Genomic DNA, 17,609 nt, shown 5'->3' with positions numbered 1-17,609 from the left:
GGGGAGGGGGAGGGAGGGAAGGGGAAACACACACTTGCTCAAGGGGAGAGTGACAGAGAATGCAGGAAGGGCCTCACAGTGAGTGTGATTGTAGGGGCATGGAGAGAGAAAAGGGGGGTAGTGTGAGCCTCACGGCCTCACTCTGCAGAGGCCCTGTTAACCCTTACCAAAGATACAGCCTCAACTCGGAATTCCTCTTCCTACCTGAACACAAGGATCTTGTCCCCAAGCTTCACACTTTCCTCGATCAGGTGGAAAAGCAGTACCATCTTGGGGGAGTTCTCTAAGACTCCAGTTTGGTAGTTAGTCAGAAGGTCCTTAGCCTGCAAAAGAGAAACAAGGTAGCTTAAAGCGGTCTACTCCAGACGACTAGAAATGAAATTCTCTTTCCCCACGGCAATGGCCTGCGGGCCACCTTGATGGCTCCCTGCAGACCTTGGCAGTACACTACACCGCGCTCTCCTATCTCTCCCCAGCTGGGGCATGCACCACCCCTCCTCAACAGCAGTTTATGGCTACTAATGGGTCTCCTGACTCACCCATTCATACGTAACAATGTTGTTGCCTCGCTCCTGGAAAGGGTTGAAGCCAACTCCTTGTAGGAACTTGCTGTTGGTGGCCTCTCCCACTGAGGAAACCAAAGTGCTCTCCTCGCCTTTGACTTTTGTTCCCTGGGGTGGGCAGCGGACACTGCTCCCTGCTGAGCCAAGCTCTTCCACATCTAGGTCTTGCTCATTGGCCAGGTTCTCTTTCTGAAGGGCTTCATACAACACATCAGGATGATTCCAGATCTGAGGTTAAAGGAAAGGGAGACAGGATACAGGACACCGAACACTCCAAGGTTGGCCCAGAGAGCCTAGAAACACGCACTTACTCCAACACATGCCTTCCACAGAACATGCTATCATACCAAAACTTAATGTGCCCCTAATCATTCCAAAAGAGCCAGCATTGTCTACGGCCATACCACCCTGAACGCGCCCGATCTCGTCCAAAAGAGCCAGCATATTAATCTCACTATTAGCTCAGAGGACATTGACACAAGAAAGGGAAAGTTCTTACCAGGGGGCAACATCAGTGTATTTGGTATATAATCAAAAAGCTGTGTCACAAGCTTTGCCCTCCCTCTCTTTTTAGTAAGTCCTGCATTCTTATCCAAATAATGTTTTGCTTTCACTTCATGGCCACTATTTGAAACAACACTAATTCTTCCCTATGAAAAAAATTATCTGACTTCTAGGTGACTGAGATGTCACTACAGGGACTATTCCTGGCAAGAGTTAAGAGTTCTAGGGAAAGGGAAGGAAGGAGGTACTAGCCCTAAAGCACTGTCACAAACCATTTTTGCTCTGGTTTTCCTGCTCTAGACTATGTCGATGGCTACAAAAGAAATATTTTGAAAGTCCCTCTGTCCTCAGACATACATTTTCCAATGACTTGTTGAAGTAGTGGCCAATCACGAGTAACAGCTAACAAATCTTCTGGGAGTATAAGCAGAGATACTAAATCAAAGGAATAGGTCCCTCAATAATAGGATGAGAGAGATTTCAGCCTGATCACATCCATACATCAGAGGGACGATATCCCAAACAACTTGTCTAAGTTACATATTTCTTGAAAACTGATTATACTAGCAGTCAAAAACTCCACTACCATAGCATTCCACCACAACTTCCCTTCTCCAAGTTTAAAAAAAAAAATCTGTGAGATAGAAAGTGATTCTCAAGTTTGGTATAACAAGTTGTGTGGTTGAACTGCACTACAGCAGGAGGCGTCACGCTACATTCTGAGCAGCAGCCCTGGAATCGTATGGTACACAATAAGCACATCTCTCTGCAGGGCCCCCAAGGACTCCAGTGCAGGGGCTGGGGATTTAGCTCAGCAGCACAGCGCCTGCCTGGCAAGCGCAAGGTCGTGAGTTCGGTTCCCGGTACTGAAAAAAAAAAAAAAAAAAACAACAAAAAAAGAAGGACTCCAGTGCAGTGAACTGAGGTAGATCCTCTGACTTTATCCAGGCCTCCCGGCAGGAAAACAAATCCTTGGTGATCATGTGTATCCCTGGTCCCTATCCCAGTCTTTCCTGAGGCCCCAACACACCTTGCAGCACACACAGAAAGCCTTGAGAGGGTTCAGCCCCAGCCAGCCACTGCTACCACAGTCTCGGAAGCGGTCCATGAACTGTGTGTACAGATCTCTCTGGATCTTAGAGAGCCGCACCAGGATCACATTCTCTTCCTTGGCAGGGAGATGAATCTTCAGCACAGTGTGGCCTCTCCTACAAAGGGAAGGAGATCAGCAGTGATCAGGAGAAGTCAAAAGGGATAAAAATGGGGCCTTGCACTCCTGTCACACCTCCTGCTCAAAGATTTTACTAAGCACTGCACTAGTGCAGAGTAGTTCAGCACTGTGAGAAGAAACTCATCTAAGGATGAAAACTAAAGCAAGGAGACAGGTGGCCTTGTCCCAGATCATGGCTGACTGGGTGGCAGAGGCCAAGGAACTGCAGGTTCTAAGCCCAATTCAGAGCTGCCTCTCTGAACTTTTTCCACACTTCCAAAAGCCTGCTTTTGACTAGTCTGAGTTATAGCTACTGATGCTGAAACTAGTAAGGCCAAACCCCTGACCACCACTACTATTCCTTCAACTAAGTCTGCTCTCTGTTGCTTTGCTCAGCAAGTAAAGCAAGGTGTCTTTAATAACCTGAAAGATAGCCTCTGAGTAAGGCGCTTCTAGGCCAAACTTTCAGAGGACTGAAACAGTAGATATGCATCCTCTGCTAGCTATTCACACAAAGGCAAGTTTTACTACTGCCCCCTGAGAAGGGGCCAGCTCGCTGTACCATCTCCCCATCATAATGGCCTTGGCATGCCCACAGCACTTGTGAGTACTCAGAAAAGGGCACAGAGCCTGACTCACCTCTGCACAAACCCCTCGAGGAGGCTGTGCAGAACATGGCTCCGATACCGCATGAGGCGGACGTCCTGAGGTGTGCTGTCAATACACTGCCCGTTCAGGATAGGGCGTTCAAACATGTTGCTGAACTCTTGCCGAGTGCCCAGAAAGTCTGGGCGCACAAAGTCCACCATGCACCAGTACTCGATGAGGTTGTTCTGCAGGGGGTACCCGGTGAGCACCACCCGGCGGCGCGAGCGGATGTTCTTCAGAGCCTGGGAGGTGCTGGCCTGGCAATTTTTGATGCGGTGTCCCTCGTCACAGATTACCACATCAGGACCAGGACGGCATAAGGCCTTCTCAAACTCTAGGGAGGGAAGAGGATCCGGAGTCAGAGGGTGAGAGGGCCTGTTCTTAGTCAATAATATGAGAAGTAGGGGAGCACCCTGGAGGAGACAGAAGAAATGAAGGAAGTAGGAAAGCAAGAGTCAGCCCCCACTGGTGAAAGGGAGCCAGTGTCCAGGCTCTTATATGTTTGACGTGACACTAACCTGGCCACTGGCCTTTGCAATAAGGATCCCCTATCCTTTCCTTGCTTTGTCCTGGCTCCTTCTAAGGATTGCCTGGTAGGAGCTAGGTAGAGGACAAGGTCTTCCTGCAGTTATTCATCAGTCATTGCTAAATGACAAATTCATGCCAGATCTATCACAGAAGCAAGCCTAGAACAAGCAATCTCACAGAGAAAGAGACCTATAAAATACACAGTCTCTAAACCCTTAAAACTTTCTTCCTCAAATGGGCAAAGGCCCCTTGGGTGGGGTAGGGGGTGGGATAGGGGTGGGGTATGGGGTGGTGATAAAAATAGAACTATGAGTAGAGTGACTTTCACTAAAAGCAATTTTATAAATTTATAAACATTACTACTTTTCTGTCTTTATATGAGTGATTTAAACTCTGTATAAATATTTTAAGGCCTTCTCAAAACATCTCTAGAAAGTATAAATGGAGGAGTCACTCTCCCCTGCTCTGTGAGAGAACAAGAACAGACTCCCCTCAAGGTGGTACTAGAGCTCACTGCACCCACATCAGAGGCCAGGATTCCCGGTTCGTAACAACTCACACCAACAGCACACTTCATATCTGATTGGGTGCTATTAGCGGACACTATTTCTTTTTTCCTGAAATGCCCCGAAAGTACTTCCAGAATAGGTTGCCCACCTCTCCGGAACTCCTGCTGTCGATCTTCCTCGTCCAGATCGATGATGACCGGGTGAGAGCGTTTCTTGGTTTTCTTAGGTCTACCTGTAGCAAAGGGTTTCTTCAAAGTGAGAAGCCTGTACATTTCGTACCCCATCAGCAGCACCCCTCCCTCTGAGACCCAATCAGCCATCACTTTAGCACGGGACGCCATTGTCCTGCAAGAGTAAACAGAGAAAATCATGTAAGACGTGAATTATATCTCAGTAAAGTTTGTCTTGCTTCCTTTTGTTTTGTTTTTTGGTACTGGGAATTGAACTCAGGACCTTGTGCTTGCCAGGCAGGTGCTGTGCCACTGAGCTATCTCCCCGGCCCTGTCTTGCTCTCTTAAAGGTTCGGACTGAGGATGCAGGTCAGTGGTAGGGTCCTTGCTTGCCTAGCATGTACAAGGCCTTGGGTTCAATTCCCAGTACCAACAAAAAAGAAAAAGAGAAACAAGGAAGAAGTCAGGGGAGGGAGAGAAAGTATTACGCTTTTGCTGCTCCTTGGGAAGAATTCCTCACAAAGATATACTGATGTACATTCAGAACTCCCTATTGCCTGAGATTTCATGTGGTAGCAAGTAAGGACTGGCCAGTGGCCAAAGGACTTTCCAAGCATCCCAGAAATACTAATTGTACTGAGGATGCATTGGATCATTTTTTTTCTTTTCTTTTTTTTAATTTATTTTTTTCTTTTCAATGAGATTTTATTGGTACATTTTAGATTACACAGTGATCACATTCACTATAGACAATTTGTATCTGCACACGATATAACTTGTTTCTTTTTCTCCCATTCCCCTACCCTCCCTTTAACCCTTCCTCCCCTCCCCATTTATAAAAGCTTTGCTTCCATTTTCCCTTCTTTTCTCATTTTGTCTTTACTTTTCCCTTCTTCCCTCCCCCGCCCCTTGCACTCCTCCCCATTTGAACATTTTCTTCCTATTCCACAACACCTGTTATACATTTGGTCCTTATCTACACTTTTGGTTTCTCACCAAAAAAACAATGCAGTATTTACACATATTGCACTTGATTACTGATGATGGTTAAACAGCAAGAAACACAATGATTCAATGGCAGAAGGCAAGAAAGAATGATAACTCCCTTGAATATATGCTCATGACTACAATCTAACACTCGAGGGAGTACTTCAAGTTATTCCCCTGATAAACACAAGGTAATAGAAAGAAAGGCAGTACACCTCACCTGCCCTGGCTGCAGTGGATAAAGGACAATGAAAAACAGTACAGGGGCAAGGGCAGCAGAGATCAGATGACCCAGAGCAGTGTCAGCCCACTCCTAACCACCCGAGCCCTGACTTTGTTTCATTAACCACATGTAGACTACAAGACCTGAAATCTAAGACAGCAGAGCTGGTGATCAACCACTTGTTGGGTCCTTCAGAGTCTCCTCATTTTAGTGTACATCAAAGGTCACAAAGACAGCCTTCGCAGAAAATAAAGTCTGCTTTCTCGGTTATCCATGCCAAGAAGTAGCTTTAGATTTTTGGAAATCAGGTTGACATTACAGAATGGAAATACAAATAATTTCATTTAAATCTAAAGTAAAGTTTACATCTTTCAAAGGTTTGGAAGTTGTACCATTAGAAGTCAACTATAGAGCAGTGGTTATAAGATGAGATTATTATATTTCTAAAAAAGATAAATTTAAAAAGTTAAAAGATTAAAAGTTCCCTTCTATCACCCTGAATTCTATTGCTATGCACACTGGCAAATGTAACCATGGCTGCATTTTTCATGCTATAAATGCATCCTAAAGTGGAACACAAGAAACTTCCCAGGCTACATAACTCTGGCTTCACTGAAAAGTTAGGCAAAGAAGAAAAAAAATGAGTAGAAAGAACAGAGAGAGGGATATATCAAGAAACCAAAGGAATCTGGGAGGATAGGGTATATATTCAAATTGACCGCCCTGGCATCTGGTACCTGGGAGAAATCTCAAAGGAACGGGGCAGAGAGGAGAGGACAGGCCACCTACTTGTGCTCATCATTCAAAATGTGAACTTTAAAAAACCGAGGCTGAACTTCTTCAGGCTTGTTGTCAGCTGGAAGGGCTTCAGGAGCTGGGAGCCACATGTTGAACTCTGCCAACCAGTTCTGGAGAGTATTAACCTATCAGAAAACCAAGTTCAAAAAAGCATTTTAAGGAACAAGCTCAGAGCTGAGCTCACCAAGATTTTTAGTGCTGAATACAAATATTAATGTGGAGCTCTTTAGAGGGATAACTAAGCAGAGCCTTCCCAAAAACTCTTACCGGCACAATGGCAAGGACGGTTTTGGCTGGCGTGTGGCGAAAGAGAACATCAATGAAGGAGATCACTTGCAAAGTCTTCCCCAGACCCATGCTGTGGGCTAGGATACAGCCAAAGCCACTACTGGTCTTAAACCTCTCCAGGGACTCCACTAGGTTATCATACAGGAACCGGATGCCACCAATCTGACCAGGGACAAGCAGAAAAGTGTGAGAGAGGCTGGCAAAGACCAGTACTCTAGTGTTACTCACTTAGGAATTAGTCAGAATTAAGTCAGTGTGCACGTATGATAACAGATAGCTGGTATGGATGGACAAAGAAGTTTCTCTGTACCTGTCTAATCTATTGGCTGGTGCTGTCATATTGGAGAAAGCACAGAGAAGCATTTACCTAGTGTAATGTCCCATCTGATGTTAGACTTCACAGCACGAAATTTCTAACAGAGTCCTTCATTCAGCCTGGCTGCCCTTGGCCTTGAGGAAGGAACTGCCTCCAGGCAGCCCATTCCATAAAGAGTTTTTGACATTGGAGCCCTTAAGCTGAGTCACCCTGTGTCTTCCTGGAACTTTGACTCACTGGTCCTGGGTTCTAGGATATGAACCAACACAAACTATTCTGCTCCCAACCAGCATGAAGTCCCTCCAACATTTGACTCTCACATCTCTTCTGAATCCATGCCTAATCAATGCACTATTCCCTAGAGAGCTTCTCAAGCTCAGCCTTGCTGAACACACAGGAGAAGGAACAAGACTTGTAGGCCAAAAGCTCCCACTGACTTCTGCCTGACCAGGGAAACCCAAGGCTTGTATTCACAGGATCTTAAAGAATCAACTGCTAAGAGGAAGTATCAAGCATCAAGCTACTCACAAGATTAAGCAAATACTTCATGGGCTTTGATGCTATAATCACCAGCAATGTTTCCAGCAAGGAAACAGAAAAGAAACGGGAGGAGACGTAGGATTTGTTGTACCTGATGAGGTTTCACAGCGCGCGCCAGCTGTGGGGCCAGAAAGACATTCTCCTCCTCTGGGGGGTGGTTGAGGTTGACAAGGACCCTCCCGAGGGCATCATGCTGGTTTAAGGCATCATTCACGTGCGTGCCACCCTTCTCCTCTTCCTCATCCTCCTCGCTGACAGACTCACTGCTGTCCACAATGTGCAGAGTGTCCTCCTCTCCAGAGCTCAGCTCGATCACCTCTGGGGCAGGAAACAACAAACAAACAAACAAACAAAACCCCAAGGAGCACAGATTATTTATTGCTGGTTGTTAGAGTGTAGAAACTTAGAATTTGTCATCTCTTATAAAATTTTTGATTGTTTTTTTAAAAAAAAATTTCTTCCAACTTCAACTTAAGATAAGGAGAAAACTTAAAATTACTAAAACTACTAAGGTAACTCTCAGCTATCTAGCAAAGCTAGTCCCCAAATTAAGTGAGGAAGAACTGAATTCTTTTTCAAAAAGACAGCTGAGCTCAAGGTCGAACATCCAGTCAGAAGGAAAGGAGGTGTCTCTGGCTCGGTCTTACCGTCTCGACTGCTTTTTTCATCCTCACTGCCACTGCTACTGTCCAAGCAAATGACTTCCTGGGACAAGACCCGAGGAGGCAATTGAGGACCATCACTTGCTCTTAAGACAATTTCCTCTAGGAAAAGAAGGAAAGGAATGTCAAGCCACAATTTCCCAAAATGATTCACCACCCTGCCTTGTTTGCTACTATCAAAGGGAATATCCACTAGGAAGACAATCCAAAGGCATCTCAAAAACATCAGGCCTCTTTCCAAATTCCTTTTCTCCATAATATCTTCTTCCTGTCTACCTGTTCATTAGAAAAGGTACTAATCCTTTGAAATGTCAAAATCCAAAGCTACAGGCGAAAATCTCAATAACATCCATCTGAAATGGCACATTTGTTTATCTACAATCCCCTCTCCTTTCCCTGCCTTTTTTTTGAAACAGGGTGTCACAATGTAGTTCAGGTTAGCCTCGAGCTTGCTATGTACGCAAGCTGGCCTGCAACTTACAAGCTGAATGACTGTAATGGATCCCTGAGAGGTCACAATCTTATTCTATATCTGTCCTTGACCACTGTGGGAGCCCAGGGCCTTTGCTCCCACCTCCTCTGCTCACCAGGGAGGAGCTCCAGGGGAACAGTGGGGATGGGGGCTGCATAATCTTTCCTCTGCTGTTCCAGGCGCTTCCTTCTTTCCAACTCTTCCTGCTGCGCTGCTTTGGTAACGGGCTCCAACTGATCCTCCCGGAGTAGCTTTCTGAAAAAGAGACACCACTTGAGTTCACTTAAGATTTTAGCCATGTTTAAGAAAAAAGAAAGATGCCAGCAATGTGATGGCAAGCTAAAGAGGGAAATTATCATTGCTGCACTCAACTACGTAGAGAAAAGGAGAGGCCACTTCAGCCCACTGAGCCTATAAAATGGGCGGGGGTGGTGGGTGTGTGTTCAAGTTCAGGTGGTTCTAGGCTAACGTATTTTCCATATTATTTAACTTCCTGATAGATATCCCTGTCATGACAGACAAAGTAAAAACAGAATATTATGAGTCATAAAACTGGAAATCGGTATTAAAATCAAACTGCTATGTAGAGAAGCAAAATTATAGGGATGCTACATCTTTATTCTCAAGCTTAGAGTAATGCTTTCCACTTGTAGATGTTTTAAAAAGGAAAAAGTACAGCGGAAGAAAATGAGCACTCAGGCAGGATTGTTGGAGATCTGGACAATCAAAGAAGTTCACACTTGCTCAAGGGAGCTCAAGGAAGAAGACCTGCTTCGAGCCAGACAGCCAGCCCTCACTACCAACCTGAAGTTGCATTCTAAAACAAGGTTTTTAAAGCTCTTCTTGTCTTGAGACATAACGAAAAAGAAACAGAAAGTCTGTCTGAGAACACCCTCTCATCCTTGGCCACCACCCAGGACTCCTCAGTGTGGTCAAGGCCCTTCTACATCTTTCCTACATCCTCAGACAGCCCCTCCCAGTGGTTCTGAGCTCACCTTCTCTATTAAGGGCACACGATTGGGCACTTTTCTCCTTGAGAGAGAGGACTCTCCTATCCAAACCAGTCCTGCGGCTGGCAGCCTTGCAACGAAGTTAATAGCTCTACCCTTCACCTCTCCCTAGGCCCACAGTACAGCTCACCGTATGTTTCTCCTCATGTGAGAGGGCTTCTGGGCTCTCTTCTTTTTGGGGTCCTCGGAGGCTAGGATCTTGCCTTGGTGGTGCCTAAGCTGCTCTGAAGGCTCAGACTGAGATGAGGTAGTTGAAGTGCACCGTGGCGGCCGCTGTCCATCTTCCCCCACCTGGGCATGCTCAGTACCACACATGCTTTCCAGGGATAAGTCTGAAAAACCAAGGAAAAAGACATGGCTTTACTTTGGGGAGTGGGGGTGATACCAGACACACCTGGGGTTGAATCTCAACTCAGCAACTTACCAGCTGGTAACCTAAGGCAAGTTCTATCTCTCTTAACAACGATGGATACATATCTATCAAATGAGGACAGTGATACGCCTCTGAGCTGTTGTGAGGACTAAACAGTGTGTGTGCGCCTAGAAGCAAGCCTGGCCCACTACAAATGAGAGTCAGCACTTTTACTATCACTTAGCACTACAGTCAGACAGAGAAGACTTCATAGTCTCAGAGTACAGGAAAGGCGCAGAGCCTGACTAGCTGTGTTCCAAATGCAGCTCACACTCACCGTGCGACATTAAACAAGTCCCTCACCTCGTGTCTGCCAACAGGGAGAACCGTCCTGACGTGATATGCTAAGCAGCGTGCTCTACAACTGTAACACATGCGTGTCAAAAAGCCCTGCAGCTGAATCTGCACACGGCGGAAGCAGGCGAGCCGATGCAGCAGTCAGCATCCACCACAAACCCGAGTGACCGGGTCTTAGCTATGCTCACTGTGCCTTGCCTGCGTGGCGGGTTCCAATGCTCCAGACCCTGGAAAGAACCCCCTCATTAAAAGCAGAAAAGAACATCTTTTTGGACTGATTTCTTTTTTTTTTTCCATTGCTTTTTGGAGGGTTTTTTTCTTTTTATTCTTTATTTTGCTTTCTGTTTTTTTTTTTCTTCTCATTATTTTCTTTTACTTTTACCTAAGTCTATTAATTTTCGTTTACTCCTTAAAATAGGATCTTTTATTTCACTTTTCTCTTCTCTTTCTCATCTTCTTTTCCTTTATTTTTCAATTTTTCCTTTTTACCTCCAAAATTCTATTGAAAGTATGGGCAGTGAAAGTGACCAACGTGAGGACAGTGTCAGAAAACAAAAGTTTAATGCAGATGACCATACACAGTACTCAGAGATATCCTAAAAAAAATGGATCCAAGAGTTTCTAGATAACACAAAAAGACAAATCTACAATTAAGTGAATTAGAGAAAAATTAGAGATGGTAGGAATGACCTAAAAAAATCTGCTTATAGAAATCATAGCAGAAAATTTTGCAAAAATGAGGAAAAAATCAACATATAGGTAAGCAAGACATATATGGCCACAACCTGAAAAGAACTTCTTCATGACACCCAACAGAAGGACCAAATCTTAAAAGCTGTTAAGAGAAAATCACCTGTTAAGGTAAGGCTGTTAGAATTACTGCAGATTTTTCAACACAAATGTTAGAAGAGGGAAGTTCTTCAAGTCCTGGAAGAAAACAACCTCCAACCCAAACTAACATATTCTCTAAAACTGTCTTTCAAAATTGATAGAGAAATGAAGTCTTTCAGCCGGGTATGGTGGTGCACACCTGTAATCCACACTCGGGAGGCTAAGGCAGGAGGATCATTGCTAGTTTGAGGCCAGCCTGAACTGCATAGTGAGGCCCTGTCTCAAAAGGACCAAAAAAAAAAAAAGAAATGAAGTCTTTCTATGACCAAGAGTACCTTCAGAAATTTATGACCACCAAACCAGCAACCAAAAGTTTTCAAGCATATCCTAGAAAGGCACAATGAAGCTAACAATACCCAAAAAAGTCTAACAGAATACTAGATAGGGAGAGCAGTTAAGCAGCAGCAGCAGAGAAAAAATATCAGCAACAGGGAAATAATGCAATGACATGCATAAGTCAGTAAAGTTCAATAGTAACTCTCAATGTGAATGGTCTCATCTACCCAATGCTCTTTTTTGGGGGGGTACCAGGAATCGAACTCTGGACCTTGCGCTTGCCAGGCAGGCACTTATGCCACTGAGCTATATCCCAGCCCTCAACTACCCAATGAAAAGACACAGATTGGAAGGTTGGATCAAAAATCGGTATGCTACATAAAAGAAACATATTTAACCCAAAAGAAAATCCAGACTAAAAATCAAAGGATGGAAAACACTAGTCCATGCAATAGGAGTCCCTAAAACAAGGAGGTGTAGCTATCCTATTTTTAGAAAAAGTGGACTTCAAGCCAAAACTGATCTGAAGAGCCAAAGAAGGTCATTACATATTGGTTAAGGTAACAGTTAAGCAGAAAAAGATAACAATTGTAAATACACAGTGGATCCTCGAGTTAAGACCAGCCTCCCATACGAACGACTTGGGTTATGACTGGTGTTTTAGGTTTAAGTCATGACAAAAATCTTGAGTAATGACCCAAATGCCACCCACTTGTGTGGTTGTAAGTAAAGACTAGGGAGGCCAGAAAAGCACATGTGAGCATCAGACTGAGCCCAGATGCGGTGTTTGTGGATGTGATTTCAGTCACTGCTTTACATAATCGCTACAATTACTACTATGAAAATGGCCCCCAAAAAGCTAGAAAAGAAGCTAAGGAAGGAAGGGAAAGTAAAGAAAACAGTGACAATCAAAAAGAGCAGTGTTAAAGAAAAAACAGAAACAGACACTAGACCAGTTTGTTTGTTTGTTTGTTTGTTTGTTTAATTTGAGACAGGGTCTCATTCTGTAGTTTGGCTGGCTTTGATCTCATTTTGTAGCCCACGCTGGCCTCAAACTTGCAATCCTCTTACCTCAGCCTCCCAAGTGCTGGGATTACAGGCATGTGCCACCACGCCTAACCTAGACCAGTTCTTAATTCTGAAAAGGTTGAGATCTAGTGAGCCAGAAGCAGGTCTTAGTGGGCTACAGATTTCCCAAGGAGAGAAAGGACCCCAGAGAGCCAGACCCTGATGTTCTTGTGGAGGGGAATTTTCCTTCCAAACAATAACCACCTTCCAGTTCGTCCTCCCTTCCTGGTAGCCAGAGATGTCAACGTGAATGGTGAGTGCAGTACGAAATTATTGTTTCATACCAGACACATTTTATAACTTTATAATAGACACATTTTATGACTTTTTGGTGAATACACTAGAAAAATTATTGGTGTTTCTGGTAAATTATGCACATTATACAACACTTTTTATTAGGAAAAGGTTAGTCAAGGGGTGCTTTGGGAGGTTCAGAATGTATTATGGGTATTTCCATGATTTCTTATGGGTAAAATAGTTTGGATTTACAACCAACTTGAGTTACAACCAGCCCTCGTGTACGAAATGAGCTCAGAAGTGAAGGGTCCACTGTACATACACCAAATACTGGTGAACCTAATTTCATTTAAAAAACACTATTGGACAAAGATCAGATAAACATCAACACTATTATCATGGGGGAATCTCAATATTCCACTATCACAAATAGATCAACTAGACAAAGAAAAAAAAATAAACACAGAAATATTGAGTTGAACCGCAACTTTGAACCACCTAACAATAACAGAATATTACATTCTTCTCAGTAGCACATGGAACTTTCTTGAAAACAGACCACTCACAAGCCCATAAAGTACACTCAAATAAAAACAAAAGAATCAAAATAATCCCTTGTATATTATAGTGCAATGAAACTAGAAAGCAATGGCAAGGAAAACCACAGAAGTTATGCAACACACGGAGATTTTAAAATACACTGTTACATAATCAATAGGTCACAGGATGAATTAAGGAAGAGATTAGTTCCTATAACCAAATGATAATGCTAGTACCAGAACCAATGGAACACAACGAAAGCAATCCTAAGAAGGAAATTTATAGCTGTGAATGCCTTTATCAGAAAAACAGAGAGAGCCCAAATCAGTAACATGATGTACCTCAAGATTCTAGGAAAACAACAACGCAAAGTTAGGACAAAAAAGGAAATTATAAAAATCAGAGCAGAAATTAATGAACTTAAAACTAAAAAAACAAGGAGAAAGGCAAAGGTAAAGCAGGAGAACTGGTATGAGTTCAAGGCCAGCCTGGGATGCAGCAAAACTAAACCACAAACACAAAGAACCAATGAATTGAGTCTTTGGAAGGATAAACAGAAGGGACAAAACCTTAGCCAGTAGGACCAAGAAAAGGTGAAAGCAAGACTCATGCCAGTGCAGTCAGACATGAAAATGGTGAAATCGCAAGGCTCTGCTAAAATCCAGAAGATTAATTGGTAACCTGTCTGAAAACCTGTACTCCAAAAGAAATGGTTAGATGCCTAGATGCCTAGGAATTACCAAAACTGAACCAAGAAGTCATAAAAACTCTTCAGTTTATGAAGTGGAAGGAGGAGAGTGGTACTTCAGTTCTTGAATGTTTTTGTTTGCAAACAATTTGGTTCACAAACAGCAACATTTGGCAAAACTTTGTATTTGTTTGCTCTTCACCAGGTGATAAACTCTTCACCAGGTGACAAACATCTTTCCTACACAAACACAAACACGGCCATCTTCGCCAAAATCATAGAACAAGTGACGTTCATGAACTGAGACACCACTGTACTTCCAAACTCCTTCCTCAAAGCTAGTGAGACGGGAGGTTCAGGTGTGGCAAAGCCAGCTGAGGAAACGGGCATGACCCATTCATTACAAGACCCCAGAACAAATGTGCAGGACAGTGCCCAAAGCCCAGCATGTGGACTTCTTTCAAGGGTGCGAGGAGATTTTCAATAGGGTGGTCTAGAGCTGATGTCAGCCTGAGTCATGGGATCCCTGCACCACCTCTCAGGACCGGTACGTAGACGTTCTCACCAACATCCTCGAGACTGGACAGTACAAAAGGACACAGACCCCATGAGGAGCTCACCATGTGGCTTTCCTCACGATCGCCTGTCCTGTGTTCTCCAGGGTGTACTTTTATCTTGCTTTTTCCTCTTTTATTCAGCCCAAGCTCATTCTGCACAGCTAGTTTCTTTCTCATTATTCACTTTTACTTTTTTTTTTCCTGGTACTGGGAATTGAACTCATGACCTTGTGCTTGCCAGGCAGGCGCTGTGCCACTGAGCTAAATCCCCAGCTTCACTTTTACTTTTCAAATAAAGTTTGCCACCATTTTTTGCTCATTTCATTCAATTCTTCGTTAGAGACAAGAAGAACCTGCAACCAACTCCAGAAGGAGAAGCAAGCACCACAAAACCCAGTAACATGTATTTGCCAATCCACTTTTGGAAGGAGCTACCTAGTAACACTAAGATTAACTTGATGTCAAAAACAAACATGAATTTGGTTCAAAAAAAAAAAAAAGTGCTAGGCATGGTGGCTCACGCCTGTAATCCCAGCACTCGGGAGGCTGAGACAGGAGGATTGTTTCAAGTTGGAGACCAGCCTGGACTACACAGTGAGCTCAAGGCCACCCTGAACTGCACAGTGAGACACTGTCTCAAAAAGAAAACAAACAAACAAATAAAAACACCACCAAAAAAAAAAAGCTGCCAGTGAATCTGTAATCTCTTTAATGAAAATTAAAGAGATTGTGTGGGTCAACACACAAAAAACAATAAATGTAATACATCACATAAAGGAAGGACAACAGATCATCGCACTAGATGCAGAAAAAGCCTTTGGCAAAGTCCAACACCCATAGCCAGGTGTGGTGGCGCAACCCTGTAATCCTAGCACTCAGGAGGCTGAGGTAGCAGGACTGCCATGAGTTTGAGGCCAGCCTGGGATACATAGTGAGTTCAAGGCTAGCAAAACTCTGTCTTAAAAAAAGAACACCTGAAGATGGGTAAGAAGGACCTTCTCTCAATGTGATAAAAGCCATTTATGACAAACCAATGGCGAACATAATGTTAAATGGGGAAAATCTGAAAGCTCTTCCTCTAAACTCAGGAATAAGACAAGGATGCTATCTATCTCCCCTCCTGTTCAATATAATCCTCATAGTATTAACCAGAGTAATCAGGCAAGACAAAGAAATGAAAAAAAAACGTATAAGAATGAAGAAGTCAAACTATCCTTATGGAGATAACATGATACTTTATATAGAAAGCTCCAACTCCCACCAAAAATCACTGGAATAAACAATTCAGCAAGGCAGCAAGAGTACAAAATCAAAATACAAAAATCAATAGCATTCCTATACATCAATAATTAACCCACTAAGAAAGAAATTAGAAAACAATACCATCCACAGGTAGCTTCAAGAGAAACTAAATACCTAAGAATTAACCAAACAAAGGAAGTGAAAGACTTTTACAACAAAAACTATAGTACTCGGAAAAAGGAGATCAAAGAGAGCATCAGAAAAATGGAAGGATATCCCTCATTCCTGGATAGGCAGAACCAACATTGTCAAAATGGCCATACTTCCAAAACTGATATATAGATTTAATCTAATCCAAATCATACTACCAACAGCATTCTTTTTTTTAATTTTGTCTTTTTGGGACAGGGTCTCACTGTGCAGTACAGGCTGATCTTCAACTTACTTTGCAGCCCAGGCTGGTCTCGAACTCACAACGATTCTCCTGCCTCAGCCTCCTGAGTGCTGGGATTACAGGCGTGCACCACCACGCCTGGCTCACCAACAGCATTCCTCATAAAACTACAAGAAAAACATCCTAAATCTCATATGAAATCAGACGAAGCCTGGAATAGCCAAAGTAATCTTGGGCAACGAAAACAAGAGGCACTACAATCCCAGAATTCAGTGATATTACAAAGCTACAGTGATAAAAACAGCATGGTACTGGCACAAGAACAGACATCTGGATCAACAGAACAGAACAGAAGATATAGAAACAATAAGCCAGGTACATTTTGCCATCTAACCAGTGACAAAGGGGCCAAAGTCACACACTTTAACGTGGGGAGTGACTGAAGCAGGAGATGGATCACACTTGTGGGGCTAAAGCAAGGCCAGCCCCGAGAACATGGGGCACCCAGGCAAGCCATGTGAACAAGCTGCTCCAACTCCAAGAACAAGAGATGCCTGAGGAGAGCCAGGCAAACGAGTTGCTAGGCAGAGGGGTTTCACCTGACAACAACCTCTCCCGAGTGTGTACATAAATGCGCTGCAGTCACTGAGTGTTCTTTCTCTCCCCAGGGGAGAGGCGCCACCCGACCTCAGCTTTCTGCATCCTGAATCTTGTTTTTCTTTATCCTCCACCATCCCCCCTCTGGAGTTTCAAGAGCTGTGCCAGGCACGGCACTTTAACAAATGATATTAGGAAAACTGATTATCCACACGCAGATTGAAGTAGACCCCTATCTCATACCCTCTACTAAATTCAAAATGGAGCCAAGATCTAAATATTGCCCCAATTTCACAAGAAATAACATCATGAAACAAAAACTGGGATTATTTCAAATTCAAAAGTATCTTCACAGCAAAGGAAACTGCCCGCAGGGTAAATAGAAAACCTACAGAATAGGAAAAAAAATCTGTGCTAGCATCAGACAGAGAACTAATATCCAGAATATGTAAATAATTCAAAAAATTAGCCCCCCCAATAAAAGATCCAATCAAAAAATGGGCAACTTAAATTAATAAATACTTCTAGGAGAAGAAGTATAAATAAGCAAAAAATACATTGAAAAGTGTTCAACATCTCTGATCATTAGAGAAATGTAAATTAAAAAAACCCTGAAATCCCATCTTACTCCAGAAATAATGGCCATCATAAAGACATCGTAATAACAAATACTGGCAGAGGTACAGGGAAAAGAAACCCTTCTACATTGCTAGTGGGAATACAAACCAATAGAACAACTCTGAAAATTAGTATGGAGATTCCTCGAAAACTAATCACAGAAATTCCACTTGACCCAGCTATTTCAAGTATCATAAAGTTGATGATGTTTTTGTTATAAAAATGGATGCATCTTGAGACCATAATGTTAAGTAAAAATAGACTCCCGGCCTTGTGTCTCCACGGAAGGAGGGCTTCCGGCACACAGGGAGCTGAGGGTGGGGAGCGCCAGCCTTCTGGCTGGCTAGCTTCCTGCCTGCTGGCT

The 17,609-nt window shown here is 43.4% G+C and overlaps 1 protein-coding gene across 2 annotated transcripts in view; it reads right to left on the bottom strand.

The window, feature by feature from the left end:
- Window positions 1-17,609, bottom strand: part of Rad54l2 (RAD54-like 2 (S. cerevisiae)) — a 94,029-nt gene that overhangs the window by 17,614 nt on the left and 58,806 nt on the right. For both annotated transcript variants that reach the window (XM_005410317.2, XM_005410318.2), the window contains exons 3-13: window positions 9,559-9,760; window positions 8,534-8,673; window positions 7,932-8,048; window positions 7,376-7,602; window positions 6,408-6,590; window positions 6,132-6,265; window positions 4,111-4,307; window positions 2,917-3,259; window positions 2,098-2,275; window positions 540-791; window positions 205-323 (exon numbers count right to left, since the gene is read on the bottom strand). In XM_005410317.2, the coding sequence (XP_005410374.1) occupies window positions 205-323; window positions 540-791; window positions 2,098-2,275; window positions 2,917-3,259; window positions 4,111-4,307; window positions 6,132-6,265; window positions 6,408-6,590; window positions 7,376-7,602; window positions 7,932-8,048; window positions 8,534-8,673; window positions 9,559-9,760 (2,092 nt within the window). The remainder of the gene's footprint in view (window positions 1-204; window positions 324-539; window positions 792-2,097; window positions 2,276-2,916; window positions 3,260-4,110; window positions 4,308-6,131; window positions 6,266-6,407; window positions 6,591-7,375; window positions 7,603-7,931; window positions 8,049-8,533; window positions 8,674-9,558; window positions 9,761-17,609) is intronic.

This window comes from Chinchilla lanigera, unplaced genomic scaffold (genome assembly GCF_000276665.1).
Source record: "Chinchilla lanigera isolate Chin_1 unplaced genomic scaffold, ChiLan1.0 scaffold00131, whole genome shotgun sequence".
NCBI classification, from domain to species: Eukaryota; Metazoa; Chordata; class Mammalia; order Rodentia; family Chinchillidae; genus Chinchilla; species Chinchilla lanigera.
The sequence above is the reverse complement of the archived record's forward strand: the minus strand, read 5'-3'. Positions and strand labels throughout refer to the sequence as shown.